We start from the raw sequence: 12,103 nt of genomic DNA, 5'->3' as shown, positions 1-12,103 counted from the left end.
GATTTTCGTAAGACTATAGTATTATTTTTATCCTAATAGTTGTTGGCAAGAAATGGAATGAAGAGACAAGTAATTTTTGAACGAGAAAAGTAATGGATTTTGAAAATTTCTAATGAATTTACCAACTTCATAAAAAATACGGTGGAGATAGGATATCAGCCATCTACAACCCTAATTAAATTTTTAAAACTCAATTAGAATATTTGAATGATATTTTTGGTTAATGTGCTTATGTTAAGATATTTTCTTAGTTGAAAGCCTTTTAGTTACGTTTGTCAAAATATTTATTTTAAAATAATGCTTCTATCTCATATTAATTACAGAAAGAATCTAATTCTTCATCTTCGGAAAATAATTTCCTGCTTCATAAATAGTCTATTGTGAAACTAATTAGAAATAGTTAAATTTTATAACAATGGTAAAAAGAAATCTATTGAAACAGTCTTTGACCCCAGTCGTTATAATTACATCCAGTTGGAAGCGGATTAGTTGCTTTTTTTTATTGATTATCTTTAATGTATATTACTAAGGTATAATGTAGAATCTATAAATAAAAATGAATAGTTCTATAAATAGCGTGTTTTAAAGAATAAATGAAATTACCATTAATTTATTTGACGGAAAATGTTACTAAAGTAATTAAAAAAAGTAATGAAATCTATTTTAATAGAAGAATTGTGAATATTCTTTCAACAAATATAAAAATGATTAATCATTGCTTATAGATGGTTGCTTTAAAATTTTATTTAAATGCGTATTGACTTATTAGCAAAATCATTGCTACCATTCTCATAGTCTTTGAAATTTTTTAGCCATTGTTTAGAAAAATAAGCATGTTAAATATGATTAGGAATATTTTCATAAATTATAATCTTTCCTTATAAACTCTAAATTTAGCACAAAAAAAATCCCAATTTTCTTTTAGTAATTACTCTAAGCTTTACAGATTCTGTGAATTTGCGTACTTTTATATGAAAATTAAATTTTAAATACATGTTTCCTTTTCAAAAATGGAAATTAATAATTTTCATTTTGAAATTTGCTATTTTTTTCATATAAATTAATATATATATTACATTGAAGCTCATGAGTCGCGAAAAATCGGTGAACATTTTACTGTACGTGTTATAAAATTATAAAAAAATCAACAGATTAAAAAAATGTATTTTATTTACACTTCTAATAAATTATCTAAAAATACAATAGAAAAATAGCTGGTTATTTAATATATATATAGATACATTATATACAAAAAATGAAAAACAAAATCACTTCTAATACAAATGAAAATGCTCGAAATATAAATATAATTACAAATTCTTAAAGTGGGTGAGATATACATATTTATTAGTTTTTATTCATGTATTTAGATTCAGTTAGATCAATTTATTCATATCCAGAAATTCAAGCCTTCGTTATAAATTTTACCACTTATTGAATCGTTAAGTTTCTTTAGTTGAATATCCTAGTATTTCTTTTATTGGAGATATTTTGAAACTTTTGTTAAGATATAGACAGTTGGTTTGATAAATTTTATCTAAAAATAATTGATAAGCTCTAAGAAAAATCTACTATAGTAATTACATTTATCTATAAAGATTTAATAGTATCTAGTTTAATTCTTTCCTTTTTTAAAAAACATATCTGTGGTTTTAGGATGACCATATGGCTAAGATATCAAGAAAATAATTCATTATTGTACATCTATGAAGCAGAATTTCTATCTAATTTTACAGTTTGATAGATATATGAAAGTAAGGAAAGTAATATATATGATATTTTCATTAATAAGTATTCAGAAATTGAGCATTTCTATCATTCGATAAATTTTACATTCATTATTTTCTCAATCTTTATTGGATTGCTTAATTTTTAAAAGATTATATTTTATTCATCTCAGCATCAGAAAAGCTTGGACTGATTTTTATTATGAGAAATTCTGAAATTTACGAGAACCAAGGAAATTAAACTCTGTAATTTTCTCAACTTTTTTCATTATCTGTAATTAATAAATTCTGCCATGCATGTTTCAATAAATTAAACTCATCACCAGTATGTACAAACAACAGTAAGACACAAGAATGGCTCAAGGAGCTAAAAATATTTGCCACGATATTCCAAAGTTAAGAAGAATGTTCTAAGTTCCATTTAAATGAGAAACTTCTATCTACCTCATTCCTATCGCTCCTGAATTGGTTGGCTAATTCTACGACTTGGCAAATAGATCTCCAGATTAGTTGGAGTTTTGGCTTCGTTCCAGGAAGAAACTAAGGCCATCTCTACCTACTAAAGTGTAGATTTTTTCTTGCATATAAAACTCCTTATCAACCGATTGTTACACCTTTACCAGCCTCTGCTCCAAAAAATAAACGCCCATTTAGTTTTAAAATTGGCTTTGGTAAGAAACCAATTGGTACAAGTGTTTCTTGCACAGGTGTAGAAGCTACAGGCTTGTGGATTATAGGATTTACTATCGGGGGAATAGGTTTTATAATTGGAGATACAGGCTTCGTAACTTGAATATCAACTGCTGGAGGCTTGATAGCAACATTTACTCCTACTCCTATAGCTTTACCTCCAGGCTGGTGAGACTTAGCATTGCTTCCTACAGTCTGAGATTTTTCATATTCGCCATCTTCAGTTGCATGATCATTCGTGTGTTGCTGTTGTTCGTCAACGTTTTGCTTCTGGTGATCGTAGGGTTGTTCCTGATAATTATGACCTTGATCTTCTGATTCGGCATTGGAGTGCTGATTATCATAGTTCTGAGGTTGGCTATAACCTTGTCCTTGTTGTTGTTGCAATAACTGCAGTTGTTGAAGTTGTTGCAGCTTCAATTGTTCATCACGAAGTATTTGTAATTGTTGTTCTCGAAGTAGCTGTAAGATTTGTTCGCGAGCCAATTGGAGCTGTTGTTCATCAACTTCTTTTGCATGAGAAGACTGTTTGTAGTTATTAGGTTTCTCCAAAGCTTGCTGATTTGCCTGAGAATCGTATTTATTGTCGGTTGGGTTATCATATTCTTCGTGATTAGATTCATATTCTACTTGTGGACTATCTTCATAAATCTGGCTATCCAAAGGTTGATTTTTCTGGGATGATTTGTAATTTGCATGCTTATCATTTTCTTGATAATTTGAAAGTTGCTGGTTCTGTTGCTGAAGTTTTTGCAAAAGCTGGAGCTGTTCTTGAATTTTTTGTATGTCATAAGCTTGATTATTGCCATATGTGTCAATATCGTTAGGGGTCTGCTTTTGTTTATTCCTATACTGATATTTTCCTTCATCGATTTCGTAATTGTTTACTGCTTTTTCATTTTCCAAATTGATTTGATCGTAAGGTAATTCATATGGATCTACAATATGGTCATAATTTCTGAATGATTGCTTTTGTTTATTTTTGTTATAACTTGTATCTTGGCTGGGTGCTAAATTGGTGTCAAAATAACCTTTGTTTCCAAATACATAATCTCTAGGATCGTAGGGATCATCGTAGACTTGACCAATTCTGTTGCTGAATAGCCTTAAAGGCGACGCCGCAGCAACCTGTAAAAAATGTAAATATAAATGAATTGGTTGATAACTACTGTATAAAAAATTTTACATTTGTTAAAAACATTTTTCTTATCTTTTATTTAGTCTTTCTCGGCATTTCCCCCAAAATGTACGTTGTAGTATTAAAAAAAATATTATTTGTTTTTGTGAAATTTCTGAAGCATTAAACTGAAACACATTCAGTCACATATTAATCATACTCAAAGAAGATCTGCAAATGAATGACTCAAAAAAAGCGATAATTTTTCTCAAACAGTTTAATAATAATAATAATTGATTCAGGTATGAGATTTCTCTCCACGGAACGAATGGGAAATTGTCAATTAAAAAAGCTGAAAAATGAATGTGTAGTTTACGAATTACTCTGGGCATTTCTAAACAATATGGGCTTAAATCCCGCTTATTGTTTCAAAGAAAATCGAAAGTAAAGCTTTCAGTTTGCAAGTATCTAATTTAATTGTACAATTTTTTTCTTTTATATCAGAAATAAATCAAATAACTGATTGCATCTGATTTAAATAGGAGGATAAGAGTAGGACTGAGGTTCCCAATTTTTTACTTCCTGTATGTAGTACTATAAAAAATTCATTTTTCTCTGAGATCATGCATATCATTGCTGCTGATAATACACCTGGAATTTTCTATTGCAATGCTTCTGATAAGGATTTAAGATAGACAGTAATATAAAAAATATATTTCCTTCAATTCATCTTATTAAATGACGACTTATTCAACCTACATTTCAAAATTCCTTCGCAATCTGCTTAAAACTTTGAAAATTAAATATTTCTTACTTTTTTGGAATATTTTCTAATTATGTTGTTAATTTGTAGATTGGGTATTAAAGTTATTAATTATAAATAAGTTAAGTGACAAATAAAATTTATTATTGATGATAAATTTACTAAAATTCTACACTAAAAAATGCTTTTTTTCTATACTTAAGCTTTAATTTTAACATTGAGCCTTTTTTAGAAATTATATTATTTACTGCTGAAATAATTTCCATAATAATATGAAATCCGAGCTATTCATATTTTAAAATTGATTTCTTAAGTCATTGAATTAGAAAAAATTAAAATGTGCATTTGTGATTTATGTGACATGGATGTTTTGCTGAAAATTCCAGTAAGTCTATTTCGGAAAAGATTTCAAAATGATTACATAATAGGTAAATTCTTATAATTATGAGAGCTATAAAATATTTTCTGATGTTTTTTCTTTTTGAAAATGTGAAATATTATGTTTCGTGTGTTCTGAAAATGTCCTACTATTTTACATTTTCTTTTAAATTAAAAAAGAACTAAATTAAAAATTAACTAGAAGCAATTTTCTATTATATTTCATTCTAAAAATGCATGTTGTTAGTTTTAAGGTAATTTGTAAGTTCTCAACAATTATAGTTCAGTATTCTGCGTTTGTCAAAATCAGTGAAAATAAACTTTTTAAAATGTTTATCAAATTTATCTAGAAATTTTATTAAACGAATAAGAATGTATTTATTCAAGTTAGACAGATCTAAATTCATAAGATATTGTGTACATCTAATTATTAATAAAGGAACTTATTCTTAATAGAATATCTATAAGTTTGAAAACAAATTCCCAAAATTGCATTATCTTTAATCAAAACTGAAACTTTCTTTTATCTATCATTTTAAAAATAGATACAATCGAAATGCATCAAATATACTTCTCATTTATCAAACATCTATTCTTCCACTTAACGAAATTGCCTGGAATTACAGTTCTTTAAGCATCGCAATAATGTACTAACTAATCCTTTAATTGTTGTATTTCAGCTTCAAATATATTCATATGCAAAGCCTATTACTAAAAACTGTATACGTTTCTTACAGTTCACTTTAACGGAATTATTCCCATGTTTACCACACGCCTCAGAAATAAACACCCACAAACCTTCCTTATCGCCTGCGAAACTCCTCATTTTATTCATCTCATTTTTCTAAAATTATCCGCACTTGAATGATTACGCTTTGTTCGACAAAATTACTGACAATTTCCCATGAGAAAAACCATCTTCCTAATATAGCAGTTTAGTATGCATCACGTGATACGTTCAGAGAAGTTACACACTGAACTTAATTCACTCTTTTGTTTGTTGTCCTCCACCCAAAGATTTTACAGGCATGCTATCTTTTTTTAAAAAGACCGAATTTACCTGTGTGTGCCTGCTAAATCACAAAGTTTACCTGCCGTAGAGGTCGGAGAGGTCTTCCCAGTCGCAGAATCCTTGGCAGGATGAGCATCCTCCTGATCATCCTTCGAAGTCTCAGCACCCTTCTTGCTAGAAGCAATCTGGAAAGCATGCCACCATTGACCACTGGGAGGTTGGTGTCTCTCTGAATAAGTACAGAGTCAGGATTCGGCTGCTGAACTTGCAGCTGGGCTTCTGGTAGCTGCTGGAGGGCAGCTGGTGCTGCTTCTTGTTGCTGAGCATTGCGATTGAGAAAGAAGTCTTCCAGGCTCATTCTTCTTTGTGCTGGTTCTTTTTCCTGTTGTTGACTACCAGCTAATAAGGCTGCCAGAGAGTTCTCACTTGCTGCAAAAGCCTTTAAAATATTTTTGAAAAATTAGCGATTTGGAATTTTTTTAGTGAAAATGAATGTATTATAAAAATTTTGAAAATTTGATTTAAAAATTTCTATAATTTTATTTAAAATTTTCTTTTTTGAATTAAACAATTTGGTTTACATTTTTCAATAGAGCACAAAAAAAAAACTAAGTAATACCTTGCATTTGTTAAGAAAATTGTATCAGCGCTTTAAACCAAAATATTTTTATAAAAAATTACCAGCAAATAGTAACCTTTAAAAAGTATAAATTTTTTCAGGATTAGCAAATTTAAAGCTTTTGTAGTCAGTTAAAAATAGTGATTTATATAATGAATTTAAATAGTTAAATTCTAACTGATTTCCTGTTTAATGGATAGCATTGTTCTTTTAAATTAAATGTTTAATTTTATTTTTATATTTTAAATTAAATATTTACTAGTTAAGTGATAAGGATTTATTGGTGTACTATTCATTGGTTAGAAAGGTTTATTTCGAAATTCATTGTTATCATATATTATTTTTCCAACTCCAAAAACTTATTTTTAAAATAATGTAATTTAAGTAGCTGATAAGTTTCAATTTATTGAACCCAAGAATATTTAAAACAGTATGACTTGCTGTAAGCAACAAATTCATTTTTTTAAAAATAATATATCCTTTATTTAAACAAAGGCACGGTGTTTTAATTTTGTATCATATTTTTTACAGAATACGAAACAAATCTTTTTTCTTATTAAATGAACTATCTTTGTTTATGTCGATAGATTTCATTTTTTAGGTATACAAAAAAAATGTTTATATAATTACCTGATCAATTTCATTGTCAGAGAGCGATTCTTGGGCTTTTCCTCCTCCAACAATACAGCCTGAAAGAAACAAACATATGTTAATGAGAAAGAGTGTCTTAAATTAAATAAATCCAAAACAAATTCGTATTTCTTCTATTATCTCTATTTATAACGGAATATAGAAATAAAATTCCTTTATAAATAATTATAAGGAATGCTTATAGTAAATTATTTAAAAATAATTTATATCTAAAATTCTGAACATTAAATGAATTGTTTAGTTATAATTTTATAACAGGAGTTTTCTTCATTTTAGAAATGCATTAAGCTAATTAACCATTCATAAAATTTTTTGAAATGAACTAAAATATTAAAAAAAGCCCAGTCAATTAAATAATAGTCACCAAATATTTTAGAAGAGTTGAACAATTTTTAATGAAAAATTAGCTTAAGTTTCATAGTTTCCTCATTTAATGCATATCTGGTATTATAAAAAACAGAAAAGTAAATATTAGAAACCAGAAATAAAGTTAAATGATGGGAGAATCTTTTAGTTTTCATCTAATAAGCATGCGCAAAAATTAATTTAAATTGAAGCATTATTTTTTAATTATAAATAATACTTTATTATCTAATAGTTTCTTACATTTAGTTTCCGAATATAATTTTCTATCTTCATTTAAAAAAATATTTCTTAATTAATTTCCCATTCTCATCTTTCCAATATCTTTCTAAGCAAAAATTATCATTCCAATTTAATTTACTACATTAAAACTTGTCTTGCATTTTATATTTTTTAAATATTATTAAATCCAATTTCTTTTTCTATTTATATGTTTTTTTAGTAGAAGTATATAAATATCTAAATAGTAAAGCCATAGCCATAATTTCTCTGAAGTTTATTCAAGTGCAACAAGCGCGTCGGAACACCAAAGAAAATTTCATATCAGGAAATTGAAGATGGTCTCGTGAATTAATCGATTCATAGGGATATTCAGATTCTATATTAAAATTGGTCATAAAGAAATGCGGAAGTTATGGAAGGGGGGGGGGAGCCGATTCGAAATTTCCTGTTACATATAAAATTATGAGCTCGTGCCATGCGTGCGTAGCGCATGAAGTGTTTTGGCGTAAACAACTTGTAAGCTAATTTAATTTTTCCGTTTTGTAGTTTGGGAATCTGAGACCATCTTTTTTATCACAGCTGTTAATTTTATGATTTTAAAATAAAAATTGATATTTTTAACAACTTTGGGAAAGAGCCCTAATTTTATTTCAAGATTTACTAATTTTACTTCAAGAGGAATATTGCCTAAATGAAATTTATGCCTTACTACATTCACAAATAAAAAAATTATTTGTATATAGAGGAAGTAAAAAGAGATATTCGAGATATATACGATTAGATATATACCATTTAAAAAACATATTTATAAAAGTATACATAAAAATATGCATTGGTATACCAAATAAATAATTCATATATTTTTAATTAAAAAAGTTACATTTTGAATTTATATTATTGCTAGTTCTAAAAATATTTAGAAAATTAAAAAATGGCATTCATATGTTTGATAAAATATCTTTTTTAAGTTTAAAAATGTTGATTTATCTGATACGACTGTTTAATTTTTTCAAATGAGTATATAAGTTAATAATTCTTTTCTGTTCCTTAAATATTTAAAATATATGATTATTGTATCCTTTGGATGTTATTACGAATTATAATCTAAAAACTTATAAAAGTTTGTTTGCAATAAAAATCAAAAAGGAAATGGAATTTTCTCCGAACTTCTTTCTTATAATTAGTAAATATTTTTATTTAAATCAATGCAAAGCAATGTGAATTTTTATTCGCTTTTCTACCTTTCTTAAAGATAATGAATTTTTATTTTATACAATTTTTATATTTTATTATATCGATTTGTTTCACATTTGTTTACGTAAAGTATTTATTTTGATAATTAATTCATTTCGCAATTGAATAGATTAATTTCGTATTCTATTTATTTAGTTAATACAAAATAAGATTTTTTCTTATACTTTATTATATTCAAATTACTATTTATCTAGTCAATGTTTATTAATATAATCTTTCTAGAGGATTTTTTTAAAACTGGTTTTACTATTTAATAAAAGGAACGTCTTGATTTTTTTTATGAAAATTATTATGCTTTTGAATTTTTCATATGATTTATTATTTATTTTTGTATTTTTTAAAACTATGAATTAAATACAAGGTATCGAATAATGACACGCTTTTAAAAGTAAAAGAAAAAAGGTTCTTTGTATCACTTCATATTTTTATACGAGGGAGTTTGAAAATTGAAATGGGAGATCTTTTCATATTTTATAACTTCGGCTTAGCAAGAAACGTTCAGCTTATATATATGTTATTTTATTGTATTTTTCAAAAGAAATGATTAAAACATCAACATTATTCATTATTTTTGGAACTTCATTGCTAAGAAAATTTAAATTTAATATGTTCTAAGCGAAAAAAATTCAATGGCAATCATATAATATTAAAAATACTTCTAGGCTTTCAAATTATTCTTTATACAAAAACCAAAAAAATCAGCGAAGAATTTTTTTCAAATTGAACTCACCCCACAGAAAGATTAATCCAAGAATATTTGCTGCAGTTTTCATCTTTAAGATGCTTTTGCAGTCAGGAATGATGAAAGAATGGTTCTACTGCTGCGAAGAGCTAGAAAATGTATCCATGCGTTTCCTTCGTATTCCCCGCTATATATGATAGAATTTGTGACGTCAGCCATGACGCAGTTGCTTGCCATTCATTCACTCGCTGGAATGTAATAGGAAACAAAAAAAAATCGTTTTGCCATTTCCGATCTTATTGTTTTTTATTAACTCCAAAATTTGAGCTCGTTTTCCATGGAACTGAAAGATAACCCAATTAAATTATTCTTCTACATTTAGTAGGGATTCATTAATAATTCTGTAGGAAGCGCAATTTTGTTGATGATAATATTCGTGATAAAAAATAATAAATCAAGAATGTCGGAAGCAACAAGAATCGACTTCAAGTCGTTTGATTCAATTTGTCCTTTGTTTTGATCACGAATATTAAATTATATAATTATTAAATATTACATTTCAAAGGTAATGATGCTTATTCTTTATTCTACCACCTAAAATTATATCCTTATTTTTTATTTCAAGTACTACCTAATTATGTAAAAATATATTTCGGGCATAACAAATAAATGAAAGGGATTCTTTGTATTGCGATCAGAGTTTTAAATTCAAAATATTTGTCTTGAAAAGTGACGTACGAATAAAATTTAAGTATTTTTGGGAAGTAATTGGCGCATTTTATTCTAAGAAACTTTGACGGAACTTAAATTTAAAAAAATTATAAATTGATGACAAATTTTGAAATTTTAATATCATATTAAAAAATGTCTATAATTATACTAGATGTTTGTTACCATCCATACAGAAAGATAAGTATAAATAAAAGACTTATATAAATATAAGTATAAATAGAAAACTTAGTGTTTTAAACATTCATTTTTTGATACCATTAAGCCAATTAACATAACGTAACAATATAGAGAAAAAAAATATGACTGTTCATATATTCTAACATTTAAACACACATTGTCTTATGCAGATTGTGACATCACGTGATTGTTTCACCTGAAAGGTTCGTCAATGGAATCCAACATTAAATCTATACAGTATGCCCCCCTCCAAGTTTCATGTGAGTATTAATTGACTCATATTCTATTCAAAAGAAAGTTGTACAAAATATAAAATTGAGATTTTAGCTTTGGCATTTCGAAAATTGGATGTTCTAAAAATTGTGAACATTGCTGAATTTTATTCAAACAAATTCTGAAACGACAGTTGCGAATGGAAAAATAACTTTAATAATTTTATAAAAGAATCTGGTTGATGTTATTTTTGCTCGACATGATTCATTTACTTTGATTTATCTTAAAATTTTGCTGTTGAAATGCAAGCAGTTTTAATCGGCAGTTATGTTTTTTATGTAAATATTATTTCGAAAACGTTTTGTAGTTTTAATTTTTAGACTTTTTAAATGTAAAGAATTTTTATATATTGTTTTTAACAGTGCAGATATTGAGATAATCGATTCTAGATTACCTCTAGTAGTTAAATGATTTTAAGAAAAGTATTATTCTTACATAGCTTTGTTTATAAAATTGTTACCGAAATTTAAACAAATTATTTTTCTAATTTTCATAAAAGCTGAAAAAGAAATAAATTAGAATAATAGTAACAGAAAACTGGGGAAAAAATAAAAGTTCTCGTTATTTATAAACCAGAGAATACTGAGCTCATAAATAAATTCCTGAGACGTACGGATGACTTTTAATCTGATTTGCTTTAGAAAAAATATGCGTTATATATAGCTATATATTTATAGAGCTATGTCCGAAGGAAGAAAATTAGAGTTATGTAAATAAGCAGAATGTCTAATTAGTAATGTCTTATTGTAGTGAAATAGGCTTACACTGTCATCAGAGAATAATTTAAAAAACTTCTAACAAGTGTGTCTTGGGAAAACAAATTTTTTGTTGGACGCTCTAAAAATTGGGGAAAAGACGTTTTTAAAAGGTTAGAGCTTATTTATTTTGCATAAAAGGGATGTCTTAGAGTCCAGGTTACAATTTTTAGGAGGGGTAGGCAACATCTAATCACATACCAATACAGGATCTGAAATGCTTCCCAGATATAGTAGACGGCATTGTACGTGCGTGGAACTTTCGATAGTTTTCTGAGAGATTCATATTTCAACATTCCATATAAAAAATAAAGCGTCACAACCAATGACTTCGTAGCTGCCCACTTGAACAAAGCATGGTCATAACTGATTACATAGCAATGAGTTGGCAGAACAAAAATTTCGATCCCATATCCAAAGTTCATATGTAAAATAAAAACCATCGTTCCTCTCTCATATCTGCATACATTAATTTCAATCGATGACGTCATTTACGTCTTATTTTTCTAATTAAAAGAAAATCATCTGATTTTCATTTGCCCGTTCTCACTCGTTTTTGTTTAGGGTAAAAATCTGGGATTTTCATTGTCGTTCCATTTAAAGTATATGATATGCTTTGTGTCGGCTGTGAAGACGTTTTTAAGATCTTAACATGAACTACATATTTCGGGTTTAAAATGTGAACCAG

The 12,103-nt window shown here is 27.2% G+C and overlaps 1 protein-coding gene across 1 annotated transcript; it reads right to left on the bottom strand.

Annotated features, from left to right (window-relative positions):
* Positions 1–1,278: 1,278 nt before the first annotated feature.
* LOC129981952 (probable basic-leucine zipper transcription factor S) lies at positions 1,279–9,625 on the bottom strand. Its single transcript, XM_056093023.1, has 4 exons — positions 9,527–9,625; positions 6,937–6,995; positions 5,767–6,126; positions 1,279–3,545 (listed from the first exon to the last, which is right to left on the bottom strand). The coding sequence occupies exons 1-4, from the start codon at positions 9,567–9,569 to the stop codon at positions 2,325–2,327; spliced, it is 1,683 nt and encodes a 560-aa protein (XP_055948998.1). The 5' UTR covers positions 9,570–9,625; the 3' UTR covers positions 1,279–2,324.
* Positions 9,626–12,103: the final 2,478 nt, after the last annotated feature.

This window comes from Argiope bruennichi, chromosome 8 (assembly GCF_947563725.1).
Source record: "Argiope bruennichi chromosome 8, qqArgBrue1.1, whole genome shotgun sequence".
Classification (NCBI taxonomy): domain Eukaryota; kingdom Metazoa; phylum Arthropoda; class Arachnida; order Araneae; family Araneidae; genus Argiope; species Argiope bruennichi.
Note: the sequence above shows the minus strand (reverse complement) of the source record. Positions and strands in the feature narration are given on the sequence as shown.

Excerpts from the sequence above, each read along its gene's own strand:
- LOC129981952 (XM_056093023.1), bottom strand. The coding sequence starts at position 9,569 with ATGAAAACTGCAGCAAATATTCTTGGATTAATCTTTCTGTGGG. Across the intron at positions 6,996-9,526 it reads TGGATTAATCTTTCTGTGGG|GCTGTATTGTTGGAGGAGGA; the intron begins GTGAGTTCAATT and ends TGTTTCTTTCAG. Across the intron at positions 6,127-6,936 it reads CTGACAATGAAATTGATCAG|GCTTTTGCAGCAAGTGAGAA; the intron begins GTAATTATATAA and ends AATATTTTAAAG.